Source organism: Tachysurus fulvidraco, chromosome 13, assembly GCF_022655615.1.
Source record: "Tachysurus fulvidraco isolate hzauxx_2018 chromosome 13, HZAU_PFXX_2.0, whole genome shotgun sequence".
Lineage (NCBI taxonomy): Eukaryota > Metazoa > Chordata > Actinopteri > Siluriformes > Bagridae > Tachysurus > Tachysurus fulvidraco.
This window is the reverse complement of record NC_062530.1, coordinates 23514840-23532339: the sequence shown is the minus strand read 5'-3', so window position 1 is coordinate 23532339 and position 17500 is coordinate 23514840. Positions and strand designations below refer to the sequence as shown.

The 17500-nt window shown below is 40.1% G+C and overlaps 1 protein-coding gene across 7 annotated transcripts in view; it reads right to left on the bottom strand.

The window, feature by feature from the left end:
- Positions 1–17500, bottom strand: part of gramd1bb (GRAM domain containing 1Bb) — an 81077-nt gene that overhangs the window by 35756 nt on the left and 27821 nt on the right. Inside the window, exon 1 of one of the 7 annotated variants that reach the window (XM_027161775.2) lies at positions 12394–12796. The exons of the other annotated variants lie outside the window; for them this stretch is intronic. Coding sequence (XP_027017576.1) covers positions 12394–12416 — 23 coding nt within the window. The 5' untranslated portion in view covers positions 12417–12796. Of the gene's footprint in view, positions 1–12393; positions 12797–17500 lie in introns of those variants that run through there. 7 annotated transcript variants of the gene reach the window in all.

The window sequence follows — 17500 nt, the reverse complement described above, 5'->3', positions numbered from 1 at the left end:
TCTTGGTGTAAAAACTATTTCATAAATACTGCAGTTTGTGAGTTATCACCTCAGCATTAGCAATCCCTTAAACTGAATTCGTCCCTCAGTGTGATTGATGCTTGGGATGTCTTTTCTGGACTGCCTTCAACCAGCAATTTCATTAAAAGCTTAAACCAACAGGATAAATCAAAGGATAGATTCAAGGCACTCTCTGCTCAGCCAATCATAGAGATTAACAGTGCTGCCAGTGCAGATCTATACACTTAAATCTAATACCATGACATCAGAGTAACAAACATCTCCTCACTCAATCTCTCTTATAGTTGATCTAGATGTGTGTGTGTGTGTGTGTGTGTGTGTGTGTGTGTGTGTGTGTGTGTGTGTGTGTGTGTGTGTGTGTGCGTGTGTGTGTGTGTGTGTGTGTGTCTGCGCGCGGTGAGAAACTATGGCCTTGTTCCAAGTTTCCCTTCCCATCCGCTGATTGTAAGATACTTCGTCTTTGGGGTTGTTTACCATGTTGCTATGACAACCAGGCTTGGGAATGAATCTGAAGTACGCAATGTTACAGCAAGGCAGTGTTACGGTGGCTATGCTGTATCCATGGTAACACAGGCTGTCCCTCACACACACACACACACACACACACACACACACACACACACACACACACACACACACACACACACACACACACACACACACACACAGTGCTGTAGTTCTGAATGATATTACAAGTTGAGAGGAGGTGGTGAGATTGAACACACACACACACACACACACACACACACACACACACACACACACACACACACACACACACACACACACACACACACACTCATGCACAGATTGAAAACCTTCACAACATCACCGAGAGAAGAAACAGCCGGTTTGACATCACAATGGCAATAAATCAGTATGAAATCTCGCTTCTTGTTCCTTTTTCCATCTTTCACACACTCACACACGCACGCACACACACTCACGCACACACTCCCATACACAAACACACACACACTCACAAAGTCCACACTCAAAACACATCAAGTATGTTTATATCGATCTATTTGCTTAAGGAGTTTGGTGCTAATGTGTTGGTTGATGATGGATTTAATTAATCCTGTGTGAGGTGAGTGTTTGGGGTTTGACTGGCGTGCAGGAGTCAAAGAAGACATTACTAGCATAGTTACAATGGCATTAAATAGGTCAAAAATAAATCAGACTCAGACATAAGTGATGACCAGGCTGCAGTGATAAAAACAAACAAAAAAAACAACAACAAAAAGACTCCTATTCATTGACTCGTTTTCCAGCTTGAAATCCCAGAATGCAATTCAGCCACGTGTCTACAAAGCAGTTGTTCTGAATTACAACTGAAGCTCAGCTTTGGATTAAACATCATAGGTTGGACAAAGTAATCTCAAAGTAAATAAAACTACTTTTACTATTACTACTACAATAATATATATATATATATATATATATATATATATATATATATATATATATATATATATATATATATATATATACTCCAACTACTAATAATAACCATACTAATAACTAATAACTATTATTAACCATAGCAATAAAGACTACTAGTACTAGTTTGTTCTAATGTTAATGTCTAATGTATGTACTAATGTTAACACCACTACTAACACTGTTACAATTACTAATAATACTATTATAATTTGTATTAGCATTACCCTGCGACCAATAAAACTACTGCCGAACTACTGCTACAAGTACTACTACTAAAAGTACTATTAACTACTAGAAATACAACTAACTACTAACAGTACTATTAAAACTACTACCACCTACTAACACTTCTGCTAAAACTACTACTAACTACTAACACTACTAAAACTACTAGCACTACTTCAAACAGTACTAAAACTACTAGCACTACTACAAACAGTACTAAAACTACTAGCACTACTACAAACAGTACTAAAACTACTAGCACTACTACAAACAGTACTAAAACTACTAGCACTACTACTAACACTACTAAAACCACTAGCACTACTACAAACAGTACTAAAACCACTAGCACTACTACTAACACTACTAAAACTACTAGCACTACTACTAACACTACTAAAACTACTAGCACTACTACTAACACTACTAAAACCACTAGCACTACTACTAACTACAAACACAACTACAAAAACTACCACCTACTAACACTTCTGCTAAAACTACTACTAACTACTAACACTACTAAAACTACTACTAACTACTAACACTACTAAAACTACTAGCACTACTACTAACAACTAGAAAAACTACTACTACCTATTAACACTAATGCTAAAACTACTACTAACACCACTAAAACTACTACCAACTACTAACACTACTACAACAACTACTACTGCTAAATTACGACTAAAACTACTCCTACATCCACTACTACTAATTCTACAGCAAGGACTACTGCTACTACTTCAGCTACGAAATAAAGATAAGCATCATTTATCCAAAACATTTCATATGTTGGCAAATGACTCTAGTGAAGAGTTACTTGAGAATATGTTTTGACATAAACTCCTACACACACACACACACACACACACACACACACACACACACACACACACACACACACACACACACACACACACACACACACAGAGTTAACTGGAGCAGCAATTAAAATACAATATGCTGGTAAACAAGGAGGAGATAAAATATTCAATTTGTGTGTGTGTGTGTGTGTGTGTGTGTGTGTAGTAAAATCCCAGCCTCAGGCACTGTGAATGCTGTATGAATGCCCAGAGGGAGCCGGGATACAAGAACACAGCCAACCCCTTATGCTCGTCCTTATGCCAAGCGTCCGTTTATTCTTCACCCTCCTGCTGGACAGAGCGGAACAAAGCCTCCCCTCTGCATTTCCCCTCAATCCATCCCTCCATCTCTACTGCCAACCTTACACTTCCGGTTTAGCTTTTGTCTACCCTTCTATCCCTTCCACTCCATTTCAGCGTGTCCTGACGAGATTTTTCCTCAGCATGGACCCCATCAGGGTCAGCCAAGATCATCGATCAGCGTCAACACAAAGAAAATGCATTCATCTTCATGACAGTGCAAAGCCACAGAACTGAGACTGAAGTCCACACTGAAGTCTAATCGGTTTAGTTCAAACCGGGTCACATGGGACGCTGAGTCAGAGCTGCTATTTATTATTGCTATTGCAATATCAGTTTTCATGACAAACACGTTTAAGGAATGTGAGGCAAAGAGTTTATTAGTCAACTCTCAACTGCTGGACATGTGTCTGCGTGTGTGTCCGCGTGTGTGTGTGTGTGTGTGTGTGTGTGTGTGTGTGTGTGTGTGTGTGTGGTCATTAAAGCATGACCCATAAAAGACAGGGAGCAACACAGTGGATAACAAACACGCATGAACTGACAAAGACACTACAGGAAAATTTTATTTAGAAAAATATGTAAAAAACTGTGTATTCATTATAAATCTCTCTCTCTCTCTCTCTCTCTCTCTCTCTTTCTCTCTCTCTCTCTCTCACTCACTCACTCACGCACTATCTCTCTCTCTCTCTCTCTCTCAAACCACAGTTTGTCATTTTACATTTATTATTAGTCTTAAGTATTAAGAGCGTCCACTTTACGAGTCCCTGTGCATGAGCTGTTACTGCTACTATAGAAACAATAACATGTCGGAATGAACGCATGAATATAAACCTTCCGCACGACCCTACGGCCGTATTACAGCCGTTTCTCTGCTCCGAGAGTTTGTTCTGGACGTCATGTAGCACACGCAGTATTGTACTTAATGCTGTTCTGTTATTCACAATGTAGAAATGATGAATACTGGACAGGAAATGCTCAGGGAGTCAGAACAAGTAAAAAAAAAAAGACAATTCAGTCTTTATATTTTCAACAAAATTTTCCATTATTTTAAAAATAGACATCAGACAAAGCAGCTGTTAGAGAAATCCAGATGTGGATTTGGTCATAGGCGAAGAGTGGAATTACAACATGATTCAGAAGAAGAAAAGAAGCCTGTAATTATTTGTTACATATACATTACGGGGCAGTGAATTTCTTTTTTTACGCACATCCCGGCTTCTGGAAGTTGTCTGAAGGTCTGATGCATGTAGCACATAAAAACATAGAAAATCTTCAGAAGGTTTGAAATCATCATCTGATTGATTTGGTTCTACAGGATATTCAGAGACGTGAGTGTCCGTTTTTTTTTTTTTTTTTAATCAGTCCACAAGCGACAAAGCCATAATGCTGTGCTTCTCTCATGGAAGAAGGAAGCCATCATGTTTATACCTGTGACAACGAGCGCTTATGAGGATCATCTAAACACTGGATTTTCACGGTATAGACTTGTTCATTTGGATGCCTTTTCTAAATGAACCATCTTTGGTTGCACACTGGTCTGTTTTCGAAGGGAAAACGGAACGCCGAACAAAACATGCTGTGATTGGTTGCTTCAGGCGCGTAGCCATCATTTAAAAAGTGGGGGGGACGAAATGTGAAATGAAGTGGGGGGGACATCTTTAATGTCACTATTCGTCATCCTCGTCTCTGTCGTGTACAGACAGTGACACATACTTGATATTATGTAGAATTGGCAGAGTTAAACATGCTGTAAAATCTCAGTTCAACATTATCTTTATTCTTATTTGAAGGGTTTTGATAACACACTTGTTAAAACAAAAGTCGTTATAAAAGAGTTTATATGACGTTTGTCAAAGCAGCTATTTTTCCTTATAATCCTTTAAATTAAAACTTGCTAATTATTCAACAAGAGCAACAGGCAGAGTTACTAAACATTGTGCAACACAATTCGGATACCACATGCCAACTTACACTGCTTGACATTTTTATAAAAAAGGAGTGACACTACTTTGAGCTCATCGTAACCGAATGCTGGACCGTGGGTGCGAACCGAGCTACAGTACTTGGGGGCGCGTGATGATGACATGACAAGTGAGTGACTGATTGCCGTGAACGTCATGAACAGACTATCTTAAACTTTCTTGTCTCTTTGAATTTTAAATCACTCTGCATTTATATACATTGCTCCATTAAAACCTCAACATGTGCTAAACACAACTCTCCACTAAAAAAGTGATGGGGACGAATTTACTTTTTACAAAAAGTGCGGGGGACATGTCCCCCGCGTCCCCTGCGTAATCTACGCCCCTGGGTTGCTTTACATGTTAGTCAGATATACACGCCCTATTGGGCGTTTCTTGACAAATAAAAACTGTTAAGGTGTCCAGAATTTCTGTACATCATGGTAAGTGAGACTAGGGTCTGAGCACAGGGGCAGCCACGGTACAGCACCTCTAGATTACAGACAGCGGTAAGGGCCTTGTTTAAGGGCCCAGCACTGGCAGCTTGACAGCACTACACATGAACCCCAAACCTTCAGCTCAGGACCTCAGGTCATTACCTATTTGCGGGAACCTCCTATTCTGAGTGACTCCAGACACCGATGTGCTTCTAAATCTTTACACAAGTTGTTAAGCACAGGACAATGTTTACAACTATACAGTAGCAGCTCTTCTCAGTCGTCACAGCCACCACAGACAATTCCTCCCCACACCACCAGAGGGCACTCCAACACATTTTTGTTTCTCTGCTCTGTTTCTGTTCCTTCCCACGATTGTGTTCACCTGTTTCATATTTTCTGATTGTTTACCCTAATGAAGTTTTACAGTTAAGGAAAGTTGCGTGTCATGTGATTACATTTCTCTGTGTTTGTGGATACTGTTTACTGTGTGAATAGCTTTTCCCTTCCTTTCCAATTTATCCTCGACCTTTGTGTTCTAATCTGTGTCTCTGACATCTCCTTCACACGTTTCTGCCTTTATACTATTTTCTGAGGTCCGTTCGGTATTCGGTTTTTTTTATTCAGTATTATCTTGTTCTTCTCAACTTATTTCCTCTTCATATCTCGGGAAGCTTTTTTTTCTTGCCACTGTGGCCTCTGATTAAATCTCCATCTGGGTTTCTGCTTCGTGACAAGTTTTTTTTTGTTTAAAAACACTATACCCGTATAATCACAAAGTAAAAAAAAAAAGTAATAAAATCTGGGTCGTTTTCATTATTAAGACAGAAATGGAACTGGAGAGATATTAAGAGAACAATAGCGTAATGAGTGTGAGTTGCAGGGGAACAATGAAGCCTTGCTACAAGTCAAGGTAAGAAGAAGGAATACGTCCTCTTACGTAAGTGAGTTTCTGCTTCGGTTAAGACAATTACAGCTGGTAGGTTAAGCCTTAAATGCACAGCGTCCTACTAGAACACAATTCTGAAAAGCACGGGCTCGCTATTCGCTAATGGCTGCGGTAAATCCAGCTCTTAGGATCTAAGTAGTTAATGGAAATGCGACAAAATAGTTGAAAAAGTTTTGAAGCTGTCACATTGGACCAGCATGTGAAGTCGGGACCTTACTGTGTGAGTGACCTAAATGTTTTCCAGCTGTCATTATCATTATCACAGACCTCTCTATGGGTTAACCCTGCCTCGGCAAAGATTGAGCATCGACGTTGACGTTGGCATCGATTGGAAAGCGCGGCACACATGGCCAACGTGACCTTGTGCTACAAAAGGGAGGTTTAGCTTGTGCATCTCGCTCATACATCAACTTTCACAATAACAACAGGAAAAAATGAGTTTTTGCGAGTTTGTGCTTTAGTAAACTGGATTCAGCAGCTTTTATAAAGCTTCCTCTGTGTGTGTGTGTGTGTGTGTGTGTGTGTGTGTGTGTGTGTGTGTGTGTGTGTGTGTGTGTGTGTGTGTGTGTTCTAGTGCAGCCGATGTCATTTTACGACTTGTTTTTTTTGCAATTTCACCTGATTTTTACATAAAAATAATAAAAGTTGATTGAATTAAATTGTTTCCAGTCACAATCTGCAGTTTCGTCACTTTATATCATAGCGGAAATAAGAAACTGATGATTATGGTGATGATGATACAATGTAAGTAAATAATTGGATTTCATGCAGAATAGAAAGAACATCATTAAAAAATAAAAAAAAATACAAATAAACATTGTAGTATAAAAGGAATAAAGCACCATCATCTTCTGACCATGCTGTTGATTATTTTAGTTAGTTAAGTTAGAGTTTGTTTAGTTAAACCCTAATCATGCTGTATGACCTGATGGAAGATTAAAAAAAACCCAAAATTACTTAGAAGAAAATAAATATTCCAAATATTCAATATTTTAACAATTATTTACCTATTTTATTTTTTTCTAACTATTTTTTTCTAACTATTTCCAAATGTTAGATTTAAAAAAAGATTTTTTGTAAATCATGTAAAGAACATTTTTATGAATTGTGTAAAAAAATAAATTCAGAATAAATATAATAAATGTTAATTTTTTGTTTAAATCTTTATTTACTTAATTTTTTTAAATCAGGTAAAAACATGTAAGAAAAAATATTATGAATATTAAAATACGTAAAACAGTTATATTTATGTAAATATGTAACTTACGTACCAATGTTTTTAAGAAATTTAAATAATAATTACCAGCAGAAATGTATTTGAGACTTACCTATCTATCTACCTGTCTGTCTGTCTATCTATCTATCCATCCATTTTTTTTTTTGTTGTTTTTTTTTGTAAGTTAATGGCATCAGTGTTCAGTGTTCAGTTAGAGTAGATCCTTAGATCCTGTGTAATGAGAACTCGGTGCCAGTTAGAGTAAAAGATCAAGCTGAATCACACGACTGCTGTAAATAAGTCTGAAGATGAAGAGTTTAGCACCTGTGATTTCTGTTATATAACCTTTGCTCACCTATACATATACATATACGGCTCGCCTGCTCAAAGTGATATCAGGAAGATCCTGAGCAAACACACGAGCACTCTCTGGCAAACCTGCATAAAAGCACTCAGGCTGAATTCTGAGAATTCAGGCTTTTTGTTACTAAAGAACGAATGACAAACTCACATAATGAATATATGTAGTGAAAGGACGGAACTGTAGTTAGAAATACGGCGGACTCATTGTAACACACACACACACACACACACACACACACACACACACACACACACACACACACACACACACACGGGCCTTTCGTGCATTTAGCCTTAGTCTCTGATTAATATGTAACTCAGCTAAACACGAGACATTTGCTCGACACGAGCACACAAACAGCTGGAGACAACAGCTTAGGTGTGTTTTAGATGCACAGGTGCATGTGAGGGAAAGAGAAAAGAGCAAGAGAGCAGGAGACGGAAAGAAAGAATGAAGACGAGTGGCATCCCATGGGAAATTAATGCGACAAAAAGAGCCTTCAAGTACAAGTGATGATTAGAGGGACAGGCGATGAAAGGAGAGAGAGAGTGAGTGTGTGTGTGTGTGTGTGTGTGTGACAGAGAGAGAGAGAGAGAGAGAGAGAGAGAGAGAGAGAGAGAGAGAGAGAGAGAGGACAGAAAAGTCCATAGAGAGTAATCCTGCTGCCTTCAATCAGAGCCTCCTGCTGGGTAAGGGATAATGTGGGACAACGAAGAGAGAGAGAGAGAGAGAGCGAGAGAGAGAGAGAGAGAGAGAGAGAGAGAGAGAGAGAGAGAGAGAGAGAGAGAGAGAGAGACTCATGGGGATATTAATTGAGATAAACGAGAGAGGACAGATGGAGGTGATAATATGATTTAACAAGGCCACCACAGCGTGAATGAGTGTGTCATATTCCGGGGGCGTTTGACAATATGTGCATTTCCTTTCAAATTTCGGGCTGCTAGATTGCAACAATTCTAATATACACTCATTTTGTGCACCTTTTCATGTGTTAAGAACTCTGAGACCCAGAAACTAAATCCGAACTGCAAAAGAAAAGCAGGAATATCACAAAAGAGCTTTAAAAACTCAGTAACAGTTCAAACCCAGGACTAGCAACTCCAGCTAACAGTGTGTGTGTCACATGGGAGTAGGAGGAGGATTATGTAGGTTGCCAGGTGCTGATTATTGTCAGCAAAAGGGATAAAATATTACTGGAAGTTCAATACCATGTAAGAATAGAATTTCGTCTTTATGCCTATATGAATTTATATTTATTCATGTCTGAATTTAATTGCTGGAATCTATTTAGCTATAATTCATGAATATAAATTAATAACTTTCTCTATCATTGAACCCCGCACCTCAGATTCTCTCCTATTGGCTGGAACATGGTAATATGATCTTGATGTGTGTGTTTTTTTTAATTAATTAAAAAAACACATAATAGTTTTCGACCATTAATAAATACATAAAATAGGAAACGTCCATATAGCAAGATAACACGCTTCTTCGCCAGCCTCGATTTAACTCTGGGTGTTCCTACTTCTGGTCGCCATAGCAATATAGCGGTTTTCTGGCCGCAAAAATGAAACGATAAATGAATGAAATGAATGAAAAATAAATGAAAAAATTAAAATTTTCTCGATGCCATTGTTTCTCTGGACACGGCCACACCTAGTCTCCGATGCTTGCTGTCACAGGAAGTGGCAGATGAAAAAGGCCGATCTCTGGACACTTTGTCGCTGTGACTCGCCGTATGTCTGAACGGTCTTTCTGGAGGTTGTTTTTTTTTTTTGAAGAAACAGCATAACCTCAGTTTACTTACAGAAATCTTCACATAGCATTAATAAGTGTATTAATATAAATGTGTCATTTCTTTTACAGCTAAAACTAATATCAGTTCTAGAAAAGGACTCAACCTCTTCAGACAAATCAGAACGGAGAATCCAACAACGCTGTGCAACGAACCGGCGATAATCAGCCGCGCTTTTAAAATGACATAAGATAAACTTTTTCACACCAAGCGCTTTGGCTCCTGTTGTGACATGCACAAAAATAAAAATATTCATAGTAACGTCATTCAAGTAAGCGCATGAGACACTCTAAACATTTTCCCTTGATCAACATGCACAGGATAAGGAGCACTCGGTGGAAACCCTGTGCCTGAAGCCAACATCTACAGCAACATGTCACCCAACAGCCTCCGTCCCCAGGGGTGGGTTTGGACAAGGATAATAATGAGCTTCCAAACAGCTGCAGAGCGAACTCCGTCAGGTAACAGCTGATGGTGACGGAGAAGAGTTAAACGTTCTGAACCTTAAGGGCACTAGCGTTCAGTACACTCACAAACGCACAGGGGAGGATGGATGACTGTAAAAGGTGAGATAGACGAAGAAGGAAAACAAAGCTGAGAAATCACGCTATGCGCTTGTCTCTGAGTCGTCCTGTTATTCACCACTATAAATATCCCACACTGGGCCACGGAGATAAGAGCTTGAGTGAGAGATTGAGGGCTAATGAGACAGCTAGAGATAGAGTGATGGAGCAAGTGCGCCAAAAAAGGAAAGCGAGGGAAGACGAGAGGGACACTGCGGAGACCCAGATATATTCCAGGTGATGGTGGGTCACCCTCTAGGAAAAAAAATGAATTTCACAAGCAGACAAGTAGTTGGTTTATCTTCGGTAAGCACTTTATCCTGATCTATGAGGGGTCTATCCTGGGAATACTGCGCGAGAGGTGGGAATACACCAGGATATTTAGCACAGGATTTCATGCAGGCACAAATTCACAAGTCATGAAAGTCATGGCATGTTTTTGGGAGGTGGCAGCAAACCTGGAGAAGCCGGTGGACACCGCTGAACAGATACTAAACTGAGCTCAAGGATACCAGCTGATCAACCAGATGATATCCAGCAATGACTCAAAGTCAGGGAAGGTTAAAACAGGCCATGCTCTCTGATTGACAGGGAAGAGAAAGTCTGCCCTTCCCACTCACAGTGCCAATCATGTATGCGGAAGAGGGCTGAAAGCATGTTCCTGTAAATATGTTCTGTTAGACTGTCCTGTGATGCAATTAGCAGGCTTTATGTGTGTAGTACAGGGGTCGGCAACCCGCGGCTCCGGAGCCGCAAGTGGCTATTTCATCCCTCTGCTGCGGCTCCCTGAAGATTCGGAAATTTAGATTTATTTTAAATTTATTATTTTAGTTAGTTAGTTTTTAAAAAAACTAAATTCTAAGATTATGATGCTCTTGTAAAGAAGCGTTAAAATAAACCGTGTTTAATTTTTTTGACACTCAAAATATGCGTCATAACTGCCGACTTGCGACACACAGAAGCAGACGCATTTTTGGTTTGCTGCAGCCGGCAAGTAAAAATTTTAATTTGAGGACTCAATTAAACATTGAACAAGAAAGTAACCTTCAACCCAGCATCGTTTTTCTTAAGGTTAGTTCAAACTGTTAAAAAAAAATTTGTTTGCCTGCAGAAATAAAATTGCGTTTACTCGGTAGCAGTTCATTGATTTCATAAATGCAACACACTACAGTTATTTCTATACTTTCCATAAAGGTAAAAAACGATATATGCAGCGTTCTCTTCATTTTAGATGTCAAAAGGGTTTTGTGGCTCTCTGAGGTTTTTTTTTCTTCTGTGGGAAACGGGTCCAAATGGCTCTTTGAGTGTTTAAGGTTGCCGACCCCTGGTCTAGTAGGAAGCAACTCAGTCTTTGCCTCAATAAGTTTTAGCCATCAAGTCACGAGGAGCCCTGATTGGTTGGTGGGATTTGTCAGATGACTAAATTAGGGAGAAAAATGTCACCAAAAATTGTCTGTCAAGCAGACAACCTGTTAACTCCTACCGAAGTTATCTCATATACAGTACTTACCTCTTTAATATGTTCTAACAAACAATTCTGAGGTCTACGTTTTCAAAAGTGCAACAGCCAATCAGATTTGTTGTATTCAAAGTTTTGTTAAAAAGTCTACAAAAGACCGGAGGCGCATCATAACCCAGAAGCTAAGCATTGTGTCGATGGACAAAGTGCGATACTGTTCCCCGGCACTACATTTTGAGAGAACACACTATGCCATCATCATGCATGAGCCAATAGGATGTGGTCTGTGGCCAGTCGTCTGTAATTTACATCAGTGTTAAGCGAGATATTGGAGAACAACACTGCAGCTGTCAACTTTATAAAAAAAAAAAAATTGTAAAATCACAATTGTAAGGTCTCGTGACTAGCCTCAGCTTGGCAAACTGCCAGATTTCTAGCCTTTGCTCCAGAACCTAGTTACTAAATGTGGATAAGAACAGCCTACTTCCACAGCAAGAGGCATTTAATAAACACCGGATATGAAAACAACGTCTCCGTGATCGGATTTTAGATTTGCAGATTTTTTTTGGCAGATCTGGATTAAAACCATAGTCGATTTGGTTATAGATAATCATCCAAATGATCAAATATCTGACTTTGATTTCCCAGAACATTGTATACACACACACACACACACCTCTAGAAAAATCCAATAGCCTCACCAATTCCTATCCATCTATTGCCCGTGATAATGCTACGATTGACAAGCTCTTAGAAACAAAATGCATCCCAAGTGCACGTGCTCTTACCAGGCGAGTTTGAAGCCTCTCATGAGTACGGCGCAGAACGTGTGTGGCTGGACATGCTGGTGAGTGGCTGCCTCTCGTCGGGCTGCATGTCAGCATCGAGCAGCCGGATAGAAAAGATAGCGTCCTGCTGTGCTGTCCCATTCGAGAGCTGCTTCGAGTGCTGACGCTGACGCTAACAGGCTCCCTACTGCGCCAGATGGTCCCTGGATTCTATCAGGTAATGCTTTAACTAACGGCGTGTCCAAGAACAATAGTGCGGAAAGAAAAACGAGCACGAGATAAAACTGAGAAATAAAGAAAGCGAGCCGTAATGACGGTGTAATTCACAATGTGCACACAATCGGTACATTTATCCCTCTGTTCTTCTGTCTGTCTCTCCCTCTTTCTCTTGCTCTGTCAGTGGGTTTAATTCCCACCCTCCCTCCATCCATCCCTCCCTCCCTCTCTGTCGTTATCTCTCTCTTAGCTCTCACTGCAGCTGAAAAGCAGACTTGCTGAGCCAAAAGCAACTACTGAGCATGCTCGTGCTCACGGCGTGATCTTCGCAAGTTGGATCGTTGTTTAGTCAGCTGAGCGATTATTCTCTTCTGGTGGTTTGATTTCCTTTCCTAAGTCTTCACGGTGCAGGACAGGAGCAATGGTGTGTGGACATGTATTCAGGGATTATGGTGAACTGTTGTCACTCCTTCCTGTCAGCCTCAATCAGCTCTCTGCTAATCTTTTAATGCGCATACACACACGTACACACACACACACACACACACACACCTCGTTATATGCTTTAAGTAGAGGTCATTTTTCTTTCATGTCATCGCTGGGTTTGATTCAGTAATCAGATTATATTAGTGGTTAGTCCTATAATAAAGGAAAGTCAGATACATAGAGGATGACATCTTGAAACAATCCCGGTGTGTTGTACCAGAATGCGGATTAAAGGTGCGGTGTGTTATTTTTGAGAGCCTTCTGCTATGCCGCAATACCTCGAACACCCAGGAGATCCTTACACAGGAAAACTTCATACAATGATTATACTTCAAACCCTCAGTTATAGGGTTCTACACAGAACCCAAAGCTCACACAACCTTTCTAAGAAGTCAGGTTTCATTAAATTCATATGCTTGATGTTTAAAATATACTCTGAGCAGGAAGAGAGAAAAACTTTCACATATTTAACCTACAGTAGCTGTGTTAGTACCCTGTCGTACTGTAGGTGTCCTGTAATGTGTTGGTATCATGTCCAGGTGCCCTGTGATGTGTTAGTATCATGTCCAGGTGCCCTGTGATGTGTTGACACGCTGCCCAGATGTCCTGTGATGTGTTGATACCCTGCCCAGATGTCCTGTGATGTGTTGATACCCTGCCCAGATGTCCTGCGATGTGTTAGTACCCTTCCTTTGCAGATGCCCTGTGATGTGTTGGTACACTTCCTTTCCAGGTGCCCTGTGATGTGTTTGTACCCTTCCTTTCCAGATGTCCTGCGATGTGTTGGTACCATGTCCATGTGCCCTGTGATGTCTTGGTACCATGTCCATGTGCCCTGTGATGTGTTGATACCCTGCCCAGATGTCCTGCGATGTGTTAGTACCCTTCCTTTCCAGGTGCCCTGTGATGTGTTGGTACCCTTCCTTTCCAGGTGCCCTGTGATGTGTTGGTACCCTTCCTTTCCAGGTGCCCTGTGATGTGTTGGTACCCTTCCTTTCCAGGTGCCCTGTGATGCCCTGGGATTCATTCTGGTTATAATGATCTTTTTTTTTTTTAATCAGTTCTTCAAACACATATTTTTTGGACATGGCAATAACAATGAGAATCTCAGAGAGATGAATCTCAGACCTTGTGGTGGAGGCAACAATCTTCTACAGCCTTGTAAAACAGCGGCAACTTAGAACAAACGTGTGCCTATTACGTCACCCGTCCTTTGGCTGTTCTGTCAGGTGAACTGTATTCACAATGACTTTGTTCTTCTTACTGCTTTATATGAAACCTTTCAGGTTACACTAATTAAATCGTTCCTGCATCTTAACTGGTTGCATTTTTCTGGCCCTGAAACTGCTTTATCTTGGAAAGGGTCATAACTAAAACATCGGTCACAAGGCAGGGATAAAGTCTGGATACAATATTTAGAAGAGGTTCAAAAGGCCTCTAATTGAGTGACCTCAGAGGTTCTCCGATATTTTGCTTATATCCCTTGCTACAGGAAATGAGCATTCCCTGAAAAGGACAGTTTTTAACACAGTTCTGGTTTCAGTAAACTGAAGCCGTACACCAAGATTTACAAAACGGTGGTTCCAGGTTCATTAGTTGTGGCTTTTTAACTACATTTCATGTGAAACCAGCATAATAAAGTGGACGGCGAGAGTTTTTATTGTATTGTTCCTGAATTTGTGCCACAAATGTAAGCTAATTACAGCACACAGTCCTATGAAATCTCTGAACGTGTAAATATTTGCAAATGGTAAAATTATATTACTAAACAAAAGATAGATAGATAGATAGATAGATAGATAGATAGATAGATAGATAGATAGATAGATAGATAGATAGATAGATAGAACTTTGTTGTCACTGCATATTACAGGTACATAGCAACAAAATGCTGTATATGTGAGACAAACTGTATGTCACTATTTATTTATTTATTTAGATTTACATGTGCTTTGCAAATTTCTTTCTTTTTCAACTCTCTTATAAATAATCTGTGAGCAAAAATACCCAGACATTTAAATTAATACTGCCTGGGATTTGTTAGATCATTCTGAAACCCCTAAATTAAACCTTGTTAAAAAAAAAGTTTAAAATGCAAAACAAGGGCTGCTATTTCCGCAGTTCCGTCTCAGAGCTTGGCTTACATAAAAACTCCCAAACGAGTGCCAGAGCTGTATTGTGAAAGTGGGCACAGAAAGTATTCTGTGCTGTTTCTTAACTACGCTGATGTAGAGGGATTAAACAGTGGGAACAAACAGCTCGAGCTGACACGCAGCACGACCCAAAGCCTCATATGACCTGCAGAAAACAGCCTGTGCTGAGAAGTTCCATAAACACCACACCACACACACACACACACACACACACACACACACACACACACACACACACACACACACACACAAACACCGACAAACACACAAGATACACTCATTGACATGGCCACCACGGAGCAGAGACAGCTGCAGAAACCACAACAACACTCAGGATTCTGGGAAAGCGCGACTTCACGACTGTGAAGGTGAGAGAGCTCAGACTGGGAGAAGAGAGAAACAGACAACGGGTATTTTAGAGGCTCTAAATTATAGAGCGACAAAGTGAAGATGCTTGTGCAGTCCTATGTCACTCTGAGACACAGGCACTGGATATATATGGATAATAATGGGCTTTACATCACTCCCATTATAATCTCACCTACACTATAACTCAGCACCAGATATTCTTATGCTCTACCAGATTATAAGTTTATTGGCCATTATATTAATGCATGTGATCTGATCTGATCTGGTAAATAAATAAAACTCGATCTTAATTCATTTGTATACTATTTTAAAAAGTTAAGAACTTGACAGAAATCAAGGTTTAGGGCTCTATTGTGAGGATAGATCTGGGATGTGAGCTCTGGGATGAGAACAGAACAGTATTTATGATTCAAAAAACCCTAGATGTTAAAAAGATAGCTGAGAGCAAGAAGATTTTCTTATTTATGTTGTTTTACCCATCAATCTTTCCATCCTTCCATTTATCTGTACATCATAATCCTATGCAGGGTTGCTGGGAACCTGAAGACTATCACAGGATACTTTGGGAACAAAGCAGGGGCAAATCACAGGGCACCTGGAAAGGAAGGGTACCAACACATCACAGGGTACCTGGAAAGGAAGGGTACCAACACATCACAGGACATCTGGGCAGGGTATAAACACATCACAGGACATCTGGGCAGGGTAACAACACATCACAGGACATCTGGGCAGGGTAACAACACATCACAGGACATCTGGGCAGGGTAACAACACATCACAGGACATCTGGGCAGGGTATCAACACATCACAGGACATCTGGGCAGGGTAACAACATATCACAAGACACCTGGAAAGAAAGGGTACCAAACACATCACAGGGCACTAGGACAGGGTACAAACACACCACAAGACATTTGGGCAGGGTAACAACACATCACAAGACACCTGGACATGGTATCAACACATCACAGGGAACCTGGACAAAGTACTAACACATAACAGGGCACTAGGTCAGAGTACTAACATATCACAAGGCACCTTTACAGGATACCAACACATCACAGGGCACCTGGACAGGAAGGGTACCAACACATCACAGGGCACCTGGACAGGATACCAACGCATCATAAGGCACCTGGACAGGAAGGGTACCAACACATTACAGGGCACCTGGACAGGATACCTTCACATCACAGGGCACCTAAACAGGGTACCAACAAATTACAGGGCACTTAAACAGGGTACCAACACATCATAAGGCACCTGGACAGGGTACCAACACATTACAGGGCACCTGGTCAGAGCATTTTGGAAAATGCTTTAAAATACTAAAGGTAATTATTAAATGAAAGCAATGAAAGATAAAATATACTCTAAGTTATATGAAGGAACATGAAGTACATCTACTGGTGAAAGCAGGAGTTCCTCAGGCTCCTGTCTGTAGTGTGACTAGAGCAGGACTGTGTGTGTGGTGCTGAACGGACAGCTCCTTCTTGCCTGGCTCATATACAAGTGTATGATGCAAAAGTTTAGGCACCCCTGTCCAAATCCTATATTTTACTAAAAACAATTGCTGGCACTCATACAAATTATTTAAAAAAAATATTTATATATTTTTCTGCAAACATGAATGTAGTTACTTTATACCGGATTACCTTAAAAAAAAAAAAGAAAGATAAAAGAGTAAATATGGGTAATTAGAACTAATTTATAAGTCAGTAAGTGACATATTAATAATTAGTAAATGACCCATTACTTATGACGAAATGTGGTATTAGGATTTGGGATTGACATTTATGACATTTGGTAGATGCCCTTATAAAAATCTGGATATTTAGCTAATTGATGCCTAGAAAATAAGGGAAAACAAAACAAAAAA